The sequence below is a fragment of the Colletotrichum scovillei genome (assembly GCF_011075155.1).
Source record: "Colletotrichum scovillei strain TJNH1 chromosome Unknown Contig00009, whole genome shotgun sequence".
Lineage (NCBI taxonomy): Eukaryota > Fungi > Ascomycota > Sordariomycetes > Glomerellales > Glomerellaceae > Colletotrichum > Colletotrichum scovillei.
In genome coordinates, this window is record NW_023336267.1 from 2396825 (window position 1) to 2415385 (window position 18561).

Genomic DNA, 18561 nt, shown 5'->3' on the forward strand with positions numbered 1-18561 from the left:
TCCGTAACCGTAACCGCCTTGCGGTGCTGTCCGTCTGGGGGAGGAGAAAAGTGGACGGCGGGCAGGAAAGCCAGTGGGAATCCCAAACTGCTGCTAAAACGTAGGTTGCAGATCACCGAGGCCGAGAAATGTCACCACCGAACAGGTTTTTTCTTGCGTCGTGATGTGGGCGACAAAAAACCGGATATGAGCGGCGCGGGATGGGACTGTGGGACGGAGGGGTGGGAAGACATCTGCAATGCAACACCACGGCAATTCCTATCTACTATCGCCATATTAATTGCAAAGCGTTATTTGCTCGAATCCTCGCACCTGTTTTTTTCTTCAACGGCCCCCAATGCTACCTACCGCAGCTCGATAGCATTGAGCAGAATACTTCGGTTGCTTCAACCCAAAGGAGGAGCTTGTGTCCGGTCTTTGGCCAGGGGGGAGGGGGGTTGCGGTGCGGGCAGGGCCGTGAAAGTTTATCGTGTCGTGCTCGCGAAAGCAACGCCATCGATTTCGATGCCCGCGGCGCGGCATGGACCCTTGGATTTGGACGAGGATGGAACATTCAAAGTTTTTTCTCCCCAATACCCTATAATCGCGATGCGGTGGTAAGTGGCGATGGAATTCTGGCATTGTGATACTTTTGCTTTGTAAGGGGGACCAACCGAATGTAGTCAGCATTTCCGCTCTCAACCATTGCCCAGCTTTTTGCCCAGAGTCACCACTGTTTAGAAGCTCATCGAAGGGGTCAAAACTCTGTCTCGAGGGGGTGTTTGTGTTCCTGCTCTGGTTTGACGATGCTTGCACGACAGAGCTATTTTCAGTACAAGCTTTTTCTCTCAATAGGAAGAGCCTAGTGTGATGAAGCTGTTATGTAAGAATCATGGCATGCAAGGTTAGACTTTCGGGAAGAGTGAAGATAAAAAGGTTTGAACAGTCCGTTGTTTCTCTCGGACATGCGTGCTCAACACGAGTCCGCGAGTAGCTAAACGAGGTTTCGAGAAACTTTAGTCATCGCATCTCCTCTCTGTCTAGACTTTCCTCTGCCCTTTAATGAGCATATGGCTCGTTTCAGAAGCACAGCCGAAGCTTGAGCGCCCTGGCTAACGGACTATGTACTCCGTTGACCGTTGTCCTTCGCAACGGAGCTTGTTGGCCGGAAGGTTCGGGGGAGCACCGCACTGGAGGGGTCCACTCTGTCTCTGTGGAGGAGGGGCACGGTGCTCCCGGCCGGCGCTGTTTCGGGAGCTGCGGGTGTGCTGGCGGGGCCTCGTAAAGTTATGTGTTGGCGGATCGGGGCCGAGCGGTGCGAAGCCGAGAAGGATGCGATGTACGGAAGAGTCTGTGCCAAGCGAATACGATGCGTCCGATGGTGCCCTACACTTTGCTGGATTGTAAGAGCCAGAGACGAGAGGTTGTCCGATCAACGGCACTCGGACGGGTGAGGGCTGCCGGAGGCTTGCGGCCGGCCGAGAATGGCCAGACCGATTGCCGGGTCTTGGTGCGCTTGCTCGGGCCCGTGGTCAGTGAAACGAGGGCATGCGGTGCTCTCAAGGCTTTGATAATGACCTTACGTTGACGTCAAACTGTAGGCTTCTTTCCTGGATAGTCAGCTTACGTCTCGCTGCAAGATATTTCAGGATCTCGTAACTTTGCGTCGAGTTTTTGTGAGCTTTGTGCTTGTCTTTCGCAAGTGGTCAGATTTGACGTACTCTGAGAGTTGTATGCGGCAGTAACACGTATCATCGGGCATACTACTCGGGGACCGGTTGCATGATTAGAACCATATTGGACTGGTCTTTGCAGCAGATCACAGCTTCTACTCAGGCGCTGTATTGTGACAACCCAGTCATCGGCTCGACTTCCTTACCGTTCTTGTAGTTACGAGCTTGGAGGGACTTTTCAGGTAACTAGAAGGATACGAAATGCGGGCCAGACTGTAGTTGTGGTTCAACATATTCTTCAGACAAGGACGTGGATCAAGTTACCCTCAGCAACGTCATGGGCAGCTTCCTGCCCCTTTAGGGCTACACCGTTCGTTCCATGGCATCACACACGCTCAGGTAGCAGACTCCAGCTGCTGCAAGTTGTCTGTTGGCTTGACAGGCCTTGTATGCTCAGTTCCAGCCAAGCTGTCATATCGCCGAAAGGAAGACATCTAGATCATTACTCCCTTCTTGGTACCAAATACCATCAGCATCTACGAAGCTTCCAAGGGGTCACGTTGTTAAGCATGTCATATTAAAGCAGGGCTTCTGACAAGGCTTCTGACAGGCGGTAGGTACTTCGTTGCTATGAGGAAAACGATGGCTGTTCCTTTTTGCTCTCCACCATGCTTCACCGTCAATCTCCGTGCCAGTCACGTCACAAATTACACGCGACTCTCTGGCATCTGAATTTCCCTTAAAAAAGGCTCAAAAACAGCCACTTGACTGTCTCGAACAACAACAATGTTGCTCTTTTCTTTCAATTGCGGACTTCGGCGTCTCTCAATTGGACCCCAAGCACGTCTCACCTAAGTTCTTCTCAGCCTGATGCCTCTCAAGCCATTCTGATGCGTGAGAAGCTTCTTTTGTATATTTTGAGCCTCAGTAAGCCAGCCTTCTGGTATCTGTCTGAGTCCTACTTCGGTTCAATCAGCGAACATAAGAATACCTCTTTAGGCCTTCCAAGAGTTTGGGAGCATCGAGGGGCACATTGCGGTGAAGGTTGGGTAGCTTCTCCCCTAGGATAATCAACACTCGACCCCACGGGAGAATGATGGGATCTTACGCTTATATAGTCCCTCATGCCTCGGTCTCTGCTTCTGTGGCTACTCGATACTGTCGCTCCCTCCTCCTCGCCCCTCCTACTGCTGCGGTTGCCGCGGCATCAAAAGGTCTCGTTCGAATACATTATAGACAATGCTTCGAGATAAAGTCACGTTCCTCAAGTACTTAGTCCCTTCAACGCCATAGTGTATGGTCAAAGATACAGAGGGCTTAGAGAGCTTGTAGACTTCTAGCTGTATGGCTCGGCATTCGAGCTTCAGTCCTGGTCATGTTTCTCGATATCAATGTCGCAACTGAGTTTACGGGGATTTTGAAAGTTAAGTGTTTACAGCGGCAAGAATTACTATTACGCCAGTATCTGAGGAGGTTTAGCCATGATCGCCACGAAGTCGAAGGGTGCTTAAGGGGCTAGAGGTATCAGTGTGCACATTGTAATACATATATAAATCCGTTAAAGCCAAAATCCCCTCATCGTTGGCCAAATTCAAGCAAAGCTCCGTGATATTATTGCAAAATCGTACAGACGCCTACTGCGACTTCAAAGTTGTGAGCCTTATCACTTTGAAATTGCGAGCAAGTCCCACCGCTGTGTATTATTCAGAAATGGGAGGACCTGCGTCAATGATTGCACCAGGTTTTCACAAGCAGCTTAGAAATGTGCGACTGGAATGCGTACATAGTCAAACCGGGCAAGGTAGCCATCGAAAAGACTAGGGTCATGGGAGGAAGCTTAGTTATGACGACTTGCAGTATATTCAATCAATGATGCTAATCATCCCACTGTACATGATCAACCGATCTTGTGCTGCCTGATATTGACATGGGTAATGCGCTAGTGATAATGTTACTTCTTTGAGCATTAGCAAATCTCGAAGCCGTGGCGGTGGAAGCTGCCACAGCTCTGGGTGAGTTAGGAGAGCTCTAGACAACATGGCTTTAGAAAACCCCCAGAGGTCTACTCTCACCCGTGATGTCGAGGAAAGTGAGGCGACGCCGTCTAGTTCAAGATGAAGATTTCCATAGGACCGCTTCAAACTCCTTCAGCAATGCCTATACTGAGATTTCGATTCAACCGATGTAACTGAGCTAAGCTATTACGCATTTCCTATCCTTCCCACGCAACAACTACGCAACCGCCGGAACTCCCAACATGCCGTATGCTATGCCGTCTCTCATCTCCTCATACATCCAAGATCTGTACAGTCCAGTTGACTAGACTCACTACCAACCAGGCTCGCTCCATAGAGGTCTCCATCAACCCAATGATAAGTTTACTTAGTGGGGATGGCAGATCCAGAGGTTGTTGTCAACAACATCAATAGCCTTGCTGTCGACCTGCTTGCCACTCGCATCAAAGGGGCAGACGCGGCGAAGACCGCACTTGATATCACAGGCACCCTCATTGTCTCCCTTGCACAGGGCGACCTCATACCGGCTAGCGTGGCGATCGTGGTCCTTCTTGCAGCGGTTCGTGGTGATCTTGTACTGCGCGCGGGGTCCCCAGCCGTTGAGCGGCGTGAAGCCCCAGTTGTCGGTATCCTGGCCGACCATGTTGGCGCGGCAGTTCTGGTGGGCCGCGACGTGAGTGTAGCCGTTGGCGGCCATGTAGGCCTCGGTGTGCTTGTCGAGAATGAAGGAGTAGGAGGAGAAGTCGCCGTTGGACGGGATGCTGCCGGCGAGGCACTGCGGGATCACGCGGGTGTAGTACTCCTCGCAGGCGTACGCGTTGTTGACGGCCTTGAAGTCGTTGGGGGTCGGGGAGTTCCAGGGGTCGATCTTCTTGTCCGTGACGGTTTCCATTGTGTGCTTCAAGCTTGCCGAGCCGGAGATGGGCGTCAGCTTGTTGGTCTTGGCAAAGGCCTTGGTGTCGTAGATCATGACGGAGTTGTAGTCGAAGGGAATGGAGACGTCGGCGCCCGTGTCGATTGTGAACTGGTCGAGGTCGTCCTTCTGGACGCGGTCTGTCAGGATGCGAATGTATTGGTCGCGGTCTGGACGTTGGTGCTCGTGGGTGAGTCCGATGAGATGCCCAAGCTGAAATTCTAGTATAAGTCTCTGTACATTGCAAAGATGATATGGTATATTCTTACCTCGTGGGAAGGCGTTCCGGCGTCGAGACAGGCCTTATACGTTCCCATGGAAAGGAATTTCTCCCAAGCATTGGGGTAGTCGAGATTGACGAGTCTCTCTCCCGACCCGGGAGAGCCTAAGCCCCTGGAGTAACATCCTTCGTCAAACTAGGAGTCAGTCAGTCACGCAGCCCAAACCATATTCTCTGTCGCAAGTAATGTTACCTTTTTGAAGTTGGCCCAGGCACCTTGGCTCGTCTTGGGTAGGAAACGGATGCAAGTCGACTGCTCCCACTCTCTCATGGCGCCGCGGATCGACTCTGAAAGGTCGTGGGGGAGGCCCTGCAGGATGTACGGGATCTCGGCAGAATCCCAGAGCTGGTAGGCATACATAGAGCCGCGCTTCTCCAGAGACATGGCCTCGATTTCGGAACGGTTGAAGATGTTGGTCGGGAACACAGCGGCGAGAGCCGGTTGCGAGAGGGCGAGGGCCAGAGCCGCGAGGCTCTTCAACGAGACAGAAGCCATCTTCAGCGCTGAAAGTTCAAGACTTTTGAAAAGATTACTTATTGGAATAAATGAGTGTATGCTGTGTCTTCCTTGAAAGAGTGATGGAAGAACTACAGACTGTTGAATTACACACAAAGATCGCAGCGTGAGGTCAAGGAGAGACTGAAGTGAGATTCACGATTGTCATATTATGCAAGAATACTGGATCTAACTACCTGAGTGGACTTATACTCTTCGTGGACTTACACTCCTGCGTTGACGGAGTTGAGGCTGTCCCATCCACGCATCAGTCAGTTTCTTGTAAGCCGTCCGGAGTCTCCGCAACAGAACACGACCACTACCTCAGTAGAGTTTAATTACAGGTTCTGGCCTTGAATCAGTTGAAAGAGCGAATTATGGATCAATATGGTCTGTTCGTGAGGCTCTCAGAGCAAGTTACCATCCGTGCTGAACCCGCTAGCTAAGTTGAACAACGTGAGGGAAAATTCGCCGAAGCGGAAGGGCAGAAAAGATCCGCAACCGTAGAGACTGCAACTTGGGAAGTCTTAGGGAAACAGGGAGGTAGTTAATATGTGAAGGTTTCTAAGGTCGCCCTTTCGAGTCAGGTAACTTCTTTGCTGAGCTTAACTCCCCGTTACGGCAAGTCTCCTTTGGGCGTATAGTGGCTTGAGCCTCATCTTATTTCGAAGCGTGATGCGTTAAATGGACGAGCATTTCAGCAGCGGTAAAAGTTGCTATGGCAGGTACGGGTATCCCTGGAACCCCTAGGACTCACCCTTGTGGTGAAGCTTGTTCTCTGAAGACTGTAGTTTGCCTTTGCACGAGCCACAATTTTCTACTTCGGTTTCGCTCTACTAGAGGATGATAACTCGTAAGATCGTGTGGGGGCGTTGCGAGCGTAGAGATTGCTTTTAAAGACTTGCGAACAAGTCCTTCGAATAAGGCAAACCAAAACCCCTGGAGCCTCTGTATACTCATCGTGCATCCCATGATTTTGTCTTCAATCTTTGCCATCGAGCCGTGTCATGCGCACGAGAGCCAAGGCTCAAGACGCGTGTTGTCTTGACTAAGACGGCAGAGCTGGGCAGAATATCGACCACCAATTTCCCGCCGCAAGTCAAACTAACCTTACCTTGGTTAAGAAAAACTTACTTGCCGATGCAGCCCCCAAATTCAACTTCATGAAGTGTTATTGCTTGGGAGGAGGCGCAGGCGTATAATCATTGGCTCTGATCTCACCCCAAACGTAATCGGGGTTGATTGAGTTCTTTATACGGACACTTTCGACCTTCGACTCTTCAACGGGTCTAGCCCGTGATATATCTTGATGAGAAATCGAAATAGACTCATCCCACTTGATTACTGATGTTTCCGACAGAGTGTTGATAGCGGCCTGAGCTGCGTTCTTCACACGCGCATCCTCTTCGTGAGTGCCAACTACCTTCCGTAGCTCCTGAAGATAATCTCTCACCACTGTCTTGAGTGCTCTTGGACTCGAGCGGTGATACGGTTTTCTGTCGTTCATCTCATTTACGTAAAGTTCCAAGGTCTTCTAAATGTATCCCTCAGCAGCTATTGTGAAGTGGTCTTGGAAGCGCCACCTGCATGCCTGATATACGGGTCTTACTCATGGCAGGTTCCACCAGGTAGGCTGTTTAATTTTCTCTCGGAAAAAGAATTCCGGTCCAGTGTCCATGGTCCCTCACCGATCAAAGCCTGAAGTACGAGCTCGTCACGTTTCCTTTTGGAACGTTAAGAAGCGCGCGGCAGGTAAGCTGGCTCAACTCTGCGTAGCGGGCCACCGCCGCCCTCAAAGGGGCATTTCGGCTTGTTACACCGCCGGAATCATGATTCACTCCTTCAGTCCGTACATCCGGCCAGAATAATAGCCTTGTTATCCAGGTAAGAACTTTGTTGCAAGAAAGCTTTTTACGTTGGCGATTATTAAAGCGAGGCATGCCATCTTTCTCTCGGCACTTTCAGGACGCTGATTGGCCCAAGGTGCCGGAGGTGCCAAATACCGTCTCCGTGGGCTCGCGCCGAAGGGACTCTGAGAGACTCGGAAAGAGCGATGGATAGTGGTCTTCTTCCTGAGACTTCTCTCATGATCCAATTCCCTTAGTGAGGTTTCCTACTCACTACCAGCACGCATTAATCACAGCATTGTCATAGAGAAACGGAGAAGCGGCGGTGCTGCTAGATTGTTTGTTGACCGTAGATTGCCTACCTCCCCCTGTGCCATAATCTCAAAAGCTGCTTGCCGGAACTGCTCTGGAGAATCATGACATTTGGTAGAGCTATGTAGTCAAAAGTTGAGGCTTCATCTTTATACAAATGACCATTAGACGTCACGGAATCAAAACCCGTTACACATGAAGATGGGAAGAAAAAAAGAGTTCAACCCCCCGGTGCTGAATTGGGGTTACATCTCTTGGTGCTCATGCTGGGAATCGAACTCGGAGCCTGTCGTCGAGTAGGCATGTGATGGGCGATTTAATTGTTGACCTTGATACCACTCCACCACCCAGCCAGTTTGACCTGACCCGTCGACCTAGACGGGCGCCGTCTGGCTGGTGACGGGAATGGCTTTGAGGGGGTATATATGGGCTCCTTCCCGTGTGTATTCAGTAGACGGGATGAATATGCAAGCCTACACGAAATACATTTTAGCTGGAACATGGAGATTGGGCAGCAAGCTGCGCTGAAGAACATGTTGAGATATCGTCCTCTCCTTTTTCATGCTTTGGTAGCCTCCATCGAGAACCGGAGACTGTGCCAGCCTATCTCACCGAGCCTCATATCAAAGCTACATCATCAGCCAAGAATCATCTTGCCTCACCGTCCTGCCCCTTCACCAACTACAGACCTGCGTAATCCCTAGGGAGCGGCTTTACAAGATCTGTATTCCCACGCCTACCTAGGCTAATTTAGACAGACTCTATTGCATCATGTACAAGAGCATAGCGATAGGAACAGAAACATCGAAACATAGCTGCTAGTAGACCTCCACGATGGTACCCAATCCGCCAAACTCTTTGCATACTATTCTCGAAGGCCAAATATTCGATGAAAGCATTCAATCTACTCGCTCGTTCCGAACTGGCACGATAATAGGGTACTTTTGCTAATCTACACCCTCTGACCGGCTGCGGCGACACTCTTTGACAACTTGATTGAGGAGTCGATATTTGCTTCCTATGCAACGAGGCTCCTCTCAACGATTTTCCCAGGTCGTTGGGAAGCCGAATTCGGGTTATTTAATGCCTATGCAAAGTAGGAAGGGAGGACTTGAATTTCTCTTCATCAATAAACAAGACGTCTCTCTTTACGCCTATGACTGACTCGACTCCCAAGGACTTGACTCCCAAGGACTCACTTTCGTCTTTTATGCCGACGTAAGCAAGGAGCACTCTAGATTACACGCCACAGATAGTGATCCTATCATTTGAACATCAAATTTACATAACAGTCATGTTGGCAGATAACGCTCAAATGTTTCAATTTGTGGGCATTGACATGACTGCCCCTTTTTGTCTATTCGCACCATGCAATCTAGGTATATCCTCCTCAAGTCGTAACCAACAACTACACAACAACGAATCCAGCAAGGCGCCATCGATGAAGTAACCCGTGCCCGTCTAATGCGTTATGAATCCCTAATCGCAAGCATGTAAATCGTGCATGAGCAAAGGAGAAGAGAAAAGCCGCAACCCTGCACAGGCCCCATATCCGTAGATGCGCCTTTCCACAAAGAAACCCGCTCAGCTTCGTGTGGCCTGCGATAAACCACCGTGTGGCGCCTTCGTCATGTCGTTCAGTAAACACTGCCCAAAATACTTCTGTCTCGCTTCTCTGCGGCGTCAATGTCATCCTCGTCTGCCTCAGAACCTCGGTGGCTGCTATTGGTATCGCCAAGGCGGTTGGCGCGGCGCCGCCGGCTCTTCTCGTCTGATTGCTCGTCTTCGGTGTTTGGTGTCATGTTTCCTTTGGTTTGACCACCGACGATGCTGTTGATACTGCCATTGGCGCCGTTGCTGTCTCCATTGGACACAATGCCAACCTTGATCTTGGTCACGGCTGTGACCTCCGGTCTGTGGCCATCCTCCTCGGAAGAGTCTGTGTCACTGCCGGCAATCGAGGTCTGTCCGGAGAAAGTTCCGCCAAAATCACGGCCAACATTCAGGTGCGGCGAGATCATGCTTCGTAGACGGTCTTCGGCAGAGATGAAGGATGGGGTTCCATCGGGAGATGAAACAACTTCATGGCGAGCTCGGGTGACGTCGATCTGCGGTGGCCGGCCATCGCTGTCGGTGCCCTCGTCGGATGTGTATCCCTGCTCGCATCGCTTAATGGGTCGCCGTCCTGGTGCAGGGGACTGCCGACGGGATACAACAGACCCATTAGAGGTGACTTCGTCCGTTCGGCGAAGGGCTTCCAGGTCGTCTCGCCTCTGGTAGTGGCTCTTGTGATTACACCCGTTAGGACAGCCACCCCAGCGCCGCGTGACGATGAAGGTCTTACTGCGTTCGAGAAGAGTACCGTTCTTGGCATCCTTGGTGGACCTTTCCTGGTTTCCCTCGACCTCGCTGCGTTCCTTCTCCTCCTTCTCCTTTAACTCGGCCCGCTCCTTGCGTAGCTCTGACCATGTCCGGAGTTTATTCTCGAGGATGTACTTGCCGCTCTCTTCTTGCTTGCGCATGATGAGAAACTCGCAGTGGTTGACGTTCCGCAGGTCCTCAAAGTACTCGACAGTGAAGTGATACCACTTCATCAAGAACACCCGGGACATGAGGCCGTGGGTGACTAAAGGAGTTAGCAACACAGGGCAAAACGGCTCGAAGGTGTCCGGCATACCTAATACACAAACGCTAGCAAAATCATTTTCGCCAAACTGACGCCACAGACTCTCGTTGAAGCCACTAACTCTGTCGTAGGCGTCTGCGGCGCTCTCACCATTGGGGATGCGGTAGAAGAAATGGCCGTAATCGGCACGCTCTTGCCACATGCGTTCCATTTCGGCGGAGCACGGCTGGAAGTTACCAAAGTCCTGCTCACGCAAGCGAGGTTCCTCGTAGACCTTGATGTTGGAGCGCTTGAACGGAGAAGGATCCTCCTCGTCGGATGTCAGCGTCGAGAGAATGCCCTCGGTTGTCTCGCGAGTCCGGCGGTAGGGAGAAGTAAAGAAGTGCAGTGTGTCATCGGCACGCAGTAACTTGCGCAGGTTGCGACCAGCTTCGTAGGCTTGTTGCCAGCCATCTTGTGTCAATTTTACTCGGTGATCGGGTATCGTTTGGTGAATATCGCGGTTCTCTGCGTTTTGGAAAACAGTTAGCAATCCGGTCGAACGGAGATATCTCGGACCAAGGGAAAAAGAGAAAGAAAGAGAGAGTCGCACTGTTGCCCTCGGACTGAGCGTGCCGAATGAGGATAATGAGCCTCGGTTTGACCATGATGTCGGGTTGTGACGGGTGTGTTTTCCGGTTTGTAATCGAGATCGGGCGCCTAGAAGTTGTTTGAAACGGTCGACAGTGTGGTTGTCGGCGGTGTAGTGGGAGAGGTGGTTGTGGTTGTTGTAAGAAGCAAGAAGTTCTTTATTGCCCTAAGGATATCTTTCAAAGAAGTGAACAAAGCTCTGTGCAAACAAAATGGACGCGAGCCTCTTGTCGCAAAAAGTCGTAGCGTTGGGAACCTTGTTGACCGGGAAGGATGTGGAAGTGTAGGGGAAAGAATGAGGCGTGGCGGGGCAAAGGCAGGAGAGTGGTGGACGGGGGGCGGGTGCTAGTCGCAGAGGCAAACCTTGGGATGGGGCTGCCGTTGTACGTGTATCGCTTTATGCCAACCTTAACCTTAGGAACAGACGGGGAGAGGGATGGGGCCTGCTTTAGTAGTGTGTAGATGTTTCCGACCAACAGGTTGAAGAGGTTGAGATGGGTTGAGTTTGGGTTGAAGGTGCAAGGAACGTAAGGCGTAGCAAGGAGTGGTTTAAGTGGGATGGAATGGACATGTCTGTCATTGCAAGAGAGAAGTCTCAGGGATGTTTTTTTTGGAGGGGAAGTGTGACTCTCAGGGACTCTCTTGGTTGTCTGATGCATCCACCATCACTGACTGCATGCATGCATGCGATACGTATCTTTCCCATGCCACTGCCGCCATGAGTGACAATGATGAACTCCCGCATAGGGGCATGAGGACTGTACATCAATCGACGGCGTGTTGCCCCTTGTGTGACAGGTATTTTTGGGTATTGCCATGGCAAGCCGCAAGCCGCAAGTCAGCCGCAAGAGCGCAAATCTCCTGTAGGAGGTATACTAGAGAAAAGGGCCCCTCGTCCCACTCAAATGAATGACAGTCAAACAGACCCATCCACACTCTGCCCTGTACCTTTACCAGAGACAACCGAATCGACTTGGGCTGGCTCTTTACTGCGTAGGTATTCCGCGGGGGGTTAAAGACACGCAGGGCCGTCCCCCCCCTCCAAGTTGTCCCAACAGGCCACGGCCCCTGGCCATCTCTTGCTCTACAGCGGGGTACATCGGAAGATCTCAAAGCCCTGTCAGCCAACCAGACGTCAGAGGCAGGGCTCGAGCTGGCACCTTGAGACAGGGAATGCGCGGCCCCTGATTGGCGCACCTACCCTCCGACAAGCGGCGAGGCTGTATGCCCCACCTTGCGGCGGCACGGCGGCACTTGCACTTTTTTCATCCTTCCTTTCTCTTTCACTTTTTGTGAGTACCTTTGTCTACCAGGTAGGTTCTCTGGATGGGTCTGCGAATACGGACATCCATTCACGGATTGTTATTTTGTAAAAAACAATGGAGGGGAAACGGGGTCTGCCGGCACTACTTACTTTTGTCTTACCTGCAGAACCAAAGTGCCCGCATTCTAGGTGAAGCCATACTACAACCCTAAAATGCATCTTCATCCAACAGACGAAGAGCAAACCGCATACATTCTGTTGGACGCTGCGGTGCAACTCCTCTTACTGCAGGCTTCCCAACCAATTTCCTGTTCCTATGATTGTGATTCACTCACCAGGTCCAACTTGCCGCCTGCCTGACAACCAACATCACTGCAACCCCATACCTACATACCTAGTAAGGTAAACTCAAAAAAGCATGTCTACCCGTACCGAATGCTTGTGTCACTCAAATTCCGCACCTCGTCTGGCTCTGGCGTGGTTCATCCGCATGCTTCGATTAGGCGCGTTGGCCAGAACCGCCCATTCCCAGCGCTGTCATTCGATATTCAATCTATGTTCCCCACCGCATCCACACAACCTCGCCCACACCTTGTAACTCCCGTCGCCCCCAATCACCTTGCTTCATTTCTTCAGCCTTTCCAACCGGAAAACAGGCAATCACACACCTCGCCGCAAACGTGCTTGACTCTTATGGGTTCTTACCAACAGGCAGGTCAGAAACAGCAGACAGCCGCCGCCACCCCGGCCCATCTACTAGCCGCCCACAACCGACCAACCTCTCACCACACCACCGCGCGCCAATCTTTTCCCGCTTAGATTACCTTACCTTACGCCGCGCGCGCGCGCCTCCATCTCGCGATCTCTTGTGGTAACTCGCAATCAAACTTCAAGTCACCAACATTCAATCACCCACTTCACCCACTCCAACAGTCAGTCACACTTTGCCTAGACCGGGAGAGACTGCTGCAACGTAAACCACCCAGCTACGTACGCAGACGGGCAACATCACATGCGCCTTCCCGCCCGCCCGTTCCGCATAGCCCATCGTATTGCTGCTAGCAAAGCGCAATCACCGTAGCCGGGCCTACCAACGTTCCTCCCCCCCCGGATCAGCCCATTCCACATCCAGCCTCATCCCACAATCATACGACTCTCCCCCGCCAATCTCAAAAGCTGCTCGACGCAACCGCCCACCGCCAAATCTGCAGGATCCGGCCCTCGACCGACCGACCGACCTCCCTCCCTTCCACACCCCGAACACTACCGGCGGCAACAGCAGCAGCAGCAAAAATGTCCGGCGAAGGCCCCGAATCAATCCCCACCTCAGCGGACCCCCGCTCCCGCCGCCCAACAAAGAAACGCGCCCTCACCCCCGTCTCCGAGCACGCAAAACACCTCGAAACCCTCTTCTCCAAACCAGACCAAGAGATCCGTCTCCCTCCCGGCCCCGGCGCCGTCGCCAAACGCGCCGTCGCCGCCCCGCCCGAAATCGTCACAAACGTCCAAGGTTCCTCCGCCGGCGCCGGCTCCGGCGAGTTCCACGTCTACAAGGCCAGCCGCCGCCGCGAGTACGACCGCCTGCGCGCCATGGACGACGAGGTCAGACAGGAGAAGGAGAACGACGAGTTTGAGCGGCAAAAGGCCGAGCGGGCGGCCAAGGACGAGGAGCGCACGAGGAAGAATCGGGAAAAGAGGGATAAGAAGAAGCAAAAGGGTAAAAAGGGACCCGGTGGTGGTGGTGTCGTGGCAAAGGGAGGAGCTACTGCCGCTTCTTCGTCAAGTGGTGGTCTCGCCGCAAGGGCTGCGGCGGAAACATCTACAAACAAGGAGGATGACGATGCCAAGGATAATGAGGACGGCAAGAACAAGGGCTCAGAGACGGCAACGACCTCGTCAGGAGCTGCTCAGCCCCCGGGTATCGTGATCCACGACGATGACTGATTCATCGTCCCGTGGTTTTGTAGGGCCCCTGGGCCTGAGCCTGGGTCTTGGGGTTCGGTTGTCGTCGAGCTTTGAGCTCCTTTTTTCAAGCTTGAACATAAGCTTGGCGTGACCAAAAATAACTTCAGACCAAACACCAAATGTTCGGTGGGTCCCGCGCCCATCTTAAACATTGATTTGACAAGACAGGAGACACGAGGCAGGGGTCCATTTTCAGCAAAGCATGAGCATCAAAGCTTTTTTTGTCCTTTGGAGATGTCCCGAGAACTTCAGTCGTCTAGGTAATTTCTAATCCCATATCTATGCATCCATACAGGGGTATGACCTTTTTTTTTCATCTTCATCACTGCTCGTTGCAACCGCTCTCCCGTCTTCGTCATGAAAAATACCGAATCCGACTAACGTCAACAGGCATCTTATTCGTCACCACCTCCGTGCAGGCCGTTGCCCATTTGCGCCGCCTTTCTTGCGCTGCAAATGTCGTCTACTCTGAGGAGCAAGCAAGCGGACTGTAAGGCATGTATTAGTATTGTTGAACAATGTGTAGAAAGATGAAGAGAAAAGAGGAGCAAGAATCGTAAACCAATGTAGACATACCTCAATCGCCGTCTTGATGCTCTGCAACTTGATAGCCTCGGGCTCCCACACACCGTACTCCTTCATGTCGGCGACAACGCCAGAGTCACCGTTGATACCCCACGAGTGCTTGCCCTCTGCGTGCTTGGCGCGCAGGTCAGTCAGTACTCTGACGGGGCTGGCACCGGCGTTCTGGACCAAGGTACGGGGGATAACCTCAAGCGTGTCAGCGACGGCCTTGTACGGCCATTGCTGGACACCCTCGACACCCTTTGCGAGCTGGCTCAACCGCACCGAGACGGCCATCTCAGTAGCGCCACCACCGGGGGAGAGTCTGGGGTTGAACATGACGTTGCGGGCAACACCCATGGCATCCTGCAGGTTACGCTCAATCTCGTTGAGCACGTCCTTTGACGGACCGCGGAGGAGCACTGTGCAGGCCTTGGGGTTCTTGCATCCGGTGAGGAAGGTGAAGTACTCGTCGCCAATCTTCTCGATCTCGAACAGGCCGCAGAGCGTGCCGACATCGGAGTCCTGGATGTCATCGACGCGGTTGACAATGGTGGCGCCCGTCGCTCTTGCTATTCTGTTGTTGTCCGTCTTGCGAACGCGGCGGAGGGCGGTGATGTTAGCCTTCATGAAGTAGTGCTGAGCGAGATCTGCAGGATGTAAGCCCTTGTTCCCCAACACCTAGCCGACAACAAAACGCACCTGAGACACCCTTCTCGGTAATGACCAGGTCGGGCTTGAGAGCGATAATACCCTCGCACATAGCCTTAACCTGCTCCTCCTCGATCTGCAGGATACGGTTCCAGTCCTCCTCCTTGGAAATCTCGATATTGGTCTGCGACTCGCCCTTCTTGTACTCCAAGGGGCAGTCGAGGAGGACGATCCTGGGATTCTCTATTCTCCGACGCATCTTGGGGTGGGTGATGTCCTTGTTGAGCATGACTCCGTCAAGCACTCTGCTGTCCTCGATCTCACCGCCCGGCACCTTCTCCACACGTGCGTATCTCTTGATGTCGACCTCGGTCTTTCCGTTGCCGGCCTCCCAGGTGACAGTGCGGACGGCGCGGAGAGCCAGGTCGCACATCAGGTCGGACCATCTCGAGACGAACTTGGTGCCGATAGAAGAGGAAATGAGGCCGCGCATGGCCTTGTCGTCGTTGACGTCGATGGGGAGGGAGATGTCGTCGACGATCTCGAGGGCATCCTTCAGCGCGCGGCGGAAGGCGGCGATGATCTGGACGGGGTGAATGTTACGCTCGAGCTGGGGGAGGGACTGCGCAAGCATCTCGCCAGCTGGGCCAGGTCAGTCTCTGGCTTTATAAGCAGCATAGCTTTCAGGGGCTTACCCAGAATAATGACCGTTGTTGTGCCATCGCCAACCTCTTCGTCTTGTGTCCGGCTGAGCTCAATCATGCTCTTTGCTGCAGGGTGCGAGACCTCAATCTCTCTGAGGATGGCGTGGCCATCGTTGGTGAGGACGATACCGCCCATGGGGTCGAGGAGCATCTTCAACATAGCCTTGGGGCCCAAGCATGATCGAATAATGTCGGCGACGCTGATGGTGGGGTTAGCGAGTGTCTATGGAGTGTTCGAAAGGACATCGTACGTCTTGGCAGCCGCGATGTTGGACATCTGGGCCTTGCGACCCGTCTGCCGTTCACCGGCGCCGGTGTCTGTAGAGTACGCAGTTAGTACCTGATCGTGATATTTGTGGGGGGTAGCTAGTCAGAGCTCTGGGGAAGGAGGGGCTGCCATACTCATTACCACTACTGGAGCCTGCATGGTTGTGCGACAACGATTTTAAAAACCTCGATAAAAAATTGGTATCGTCGAGAGGATGTGTGTTTGGCGAAGAGCTTCACCGTTGCAGAGGAAACCGTGGAGATGGCGGGGGTGGTGGTGCTGCTGCTGCTCAAGGCACCGGGCTTCTAAAAAGTTCGCTGGGCGGGTTTGTTTTTTGGCGGGATGAAGCTGGAGCTCGGCGGAACCTTTTCCCCGGCTTCACCGAGCTTCACCTGGCTTCTGGCTTAGCACACCGATGGACCCACCTGTGACAACGTCCCATACTGATACTCTAGGAGTAATTCCAGCAGAAGTTTGGGGCCCAGGGGATTCAGCATATTTTCACAAATATTCAGAAAGGAAAAGTATCGTAGGGTCTTTTCATATACTTAGGGCTCGCTCGCAAGACGAAGGGTTATTCATTCAGCAGACTTGCCCTTTAATGACACAACCCCCCTTTGGAGCAGTGAAAAAGGCTTCGGTCGAGAGCATCCCCCCTCCCGGGCGGGTATTCCTCTTCCATCCGGAGTCCTGAGACTGGAATACTGCTCGGAAATCAGTCATGCGGTACTTAGGCTCGGCTTTCTTCCATCTCGTCATAAAAGGTCGGGGGAACGTGGCCGAGGGGTATGATGGGGGGGTCTTTGTATTAACTTGAAAGTCCTCGAGCCTCACTCAACCTAACCTTTTGTTCGATTCCCACTGAAGTCAATTTTTTTGGTCTTTTCTCTCTCCTGTATAGCCATGAATCACTCAGATGGCTAGAAAGATAAACTGGTAAGCACCAATCAACCAAATTCAGCTACGGAATACTCGCTCTCACTGCCACCCCACCCCCCCTCACCAAGAGTCCTTCTGAGCCTCTGCCAGTCCGCTGTAAACAGATTCTACGCCATGTCCTAGGCGGCCATACCCCCATTGAATTCCTCATCGTTTGACGCAACTTCTATCTTTTGCGCATTCTTTGCTTGCAATTCGGCCATTTCCCATTCGACCCCCAATTGCTACCTAGCGTGTTGGTCCTACCAATGGACTTCGTTGCGAAGCCCAGAACTTTTAGAAGGAGCCGTGTTGCCTTGGTGTCTGTTGTTCAGCCCTCTATTTATACCATGCGGTCTGCTATTATGTTGAGATTGGGACGACTCATGCTGTAAAGGCGTCCACCTTGACTGAGACACCTGAGCAACCGGGGCAAATTCTTGCCAATCACCCTCGAAGGTGATGTCTACGATGCACTCATCGCTCGCCATGGCGTCCTGGAGGGATTCCCACCGCACTTTGTCGGCGTCTGCCGCCAAATTAAAGCGGTCCCAGAACTCGTCCTTTCTCAGCAATAGGGTATTCTTGCTGACACGCCTGTCTGTTTCTTTCCAGGGAAGACCAGGCACATCCGATGCGCAGAGAAAGTCGTCAAGCGTGCTGTAATCCGGCATATGACCCTTTTTGGACCCGGTAACAAAGATCGGCACGCCGTCTCCGGAAATCTTCAGCCTCATCTTCACATCCTTTAGACCTGGATCGATCCTCCCGATGGTAAGCTTGTCAAAATCACCAAGCTGTGGAGGTTCCATCTTGTCCGGTTGCTCTTCTATGATGGGCAGTGACTTGCTGGGGTCCACCACTACTAGAATGCTGTCACTAGGTATAGCAATCTTGATGAAAGATTGTGGCATTGGCGTCAGTTCGATCGGAGCTGGGCCGTTGACTTGGGCCAGAGGCTTGGTTATCTCGATGCATACCCATCTGCGTTTCACTCCATTGATATCGGTGCTTGGAGAAAATGTTAGCTCGGCCATGTGTCGAATAAGGACGAAATACTTACATGTCCAAGTCTATCAATGATATTTTGTGTTTCCGATCATGTTCAAAGAACCTCTCTGTGGTGAAACTCGAGTCATCGTCGTCGTCTCCTGCATTAGCACCTAGGGGGCCCCTCGGAAACGACTTTTGCCCGTTGTTGTCCCTTTGGAAATGTACGTACTGTATCGAACGCTTCCGATACCCGTTCAGTTCCATAGACCTGGCTTGAAAGGCGCTGAAGCTCTTGTTCATTGACATGCCGTGGTAGCTGGGTTGCCACTCGATATTCATGATCTGATCGGCCCGCCGCCGAGCAATTACTCCGGGGATGCTGTGAACGGTCTTGTTGTATGGACGTGATACCGCCGTAAGCCTGCGAGAGGCCCCTTTACTGTTCACTGATGAGCGAAATATT

At 52.5% G+C, this 18561-nt stretch overlaps 4 protein-coding genes across 4 annotated transcripts; 1 reads left to right on the forward strand and 3 right to left on the reverse strand.

Moving 5' to 3' along the window:
• Nucleotides 1-4034: 4034 nt before the first annotated feature.
• On the reverse strand, nucleotides 4035-5356 carry HER10_EVM0009972 (uncharacterized protein; the record flags this gene model as incomplete). Its single annotated transcript, XM_035479442.1, has 3 exons — nucleotides 4035-4793; nucleotides 4850-4996; nucleotides 5054-5356. 3 exons carry the CDS (start codon nucleotides 5354-5356, stop codon nucleotides 4035-4037), a joined length of 1209 nt encoding a protein of 402 aa, XP_035329924.1.
• Nucleotides 5357-8781: 3425 nt separating this feature from the next.
• HER10_EVM0012646 (phosphoglycerate mutase) lies at nucleotides 8782-11693 on the reverse strand. The gene is made up of 3 exons (XM_035482038.1): nucleotides 10734-11693; nucleotides 10193-10648; nucleotides 8782-10141 (listed from the first exon to the last, which is right to left on the reverse strand). The coding sequence occupies exons 1-3, from the start codon at nucleotides 10786-10788 to the stop codon at nucleotides 9153-9155; spliced, it is 1500 nt and encodes a 499-aa protein (XP_035330233.1). The 5' UTR covers nucleotides 10789-11693; the 3' UTR covers nucleotides 8782-9152.
• A 1012-nt stretch (nucleotides 11694-12705) lies between these two features.
• HER10_EVM0003329 (T-complex protein 1) lies at nucleotides 12706-16507 on the reverse strand. The gene is made up of 6 exons (XM_035473009.1): nucleotides 16322-16507; nucleotides 16171-16237; nucleotides 15911-16119; nucleotides 15267-15857; nucleotides 14577-15214; nucleotides 12706-14488 (listed from the first exon to the last, which is right to left on the reverse strand). Exons 1-6 carry the CDS (start codon nucleotides 16344-16346, stop codon nucleotides 14396-14398), a joined length of 1623 nt encoding a protein of 540 aa, XP_035329071.1. The 5' UTR covers nucleotides 16347-16507; the 3' UTR covers nucleotides 12706-14395.
• HER10_EVM0009178 (uncharacterized protein) lies at nucleotides 13329-13979 on the forward strand (the record flags this gene model as incomplete). Its single annotated transcript, XM_035478677.1, has 1 exon — nucleotides 13329-13979. One exon carries the CDS (start codon nucleotides 13329-13331, stop codon nucleotides 13977-13979), a length of 651 nt encoding a protein of 216 aa, XP_035329823.1.
• Nucleotides 16508-18561: the final 2054 nt, after the last annotated feature.

Coding starts and splice junctions, on each gene's coding strand:
- HER10_EVM0012646 (XM_035482038.1), bottom strand. CDS start 10,788: ATGGTCAAACCGAGGCTCATTATCCTCATTCGGCACGCTCAGTCCGAG. Junction 10,649..10,733: donor CGCTCAGTCCGAGGGCAACA/GTGCGACTCTCT, acceptor TCCAAAACGCAG/AGAACCGCGATATTCACCAA. Junction 10,142..10,192: donor TGCTAGCGTTTGTGTATTAG/GTATGCCGGACA, acceptor TAACTCCTTTAG/TCACCCACGGCCTCATGTCC.
- HER10_EVM0003329 (XM_035473009.1), bottom strand. CDS start 16,346: ATGCAGGCTCCAGTAGTGGTAATGA. Junction 16,238..16,321: donor GGCTCCAGTAGTGGTAATGA/GTATGGCAGCCC, acceptor CGTACTCTACAG/ACACCGGCGCCGGTGAACGG. Junction 16,120..16,170: donor AACATCGCGGCTGCCAAGAC/GTACGATGTCCT, acceptor CCCCACCATCAG/CGTCGCCGACATTATTCGAT.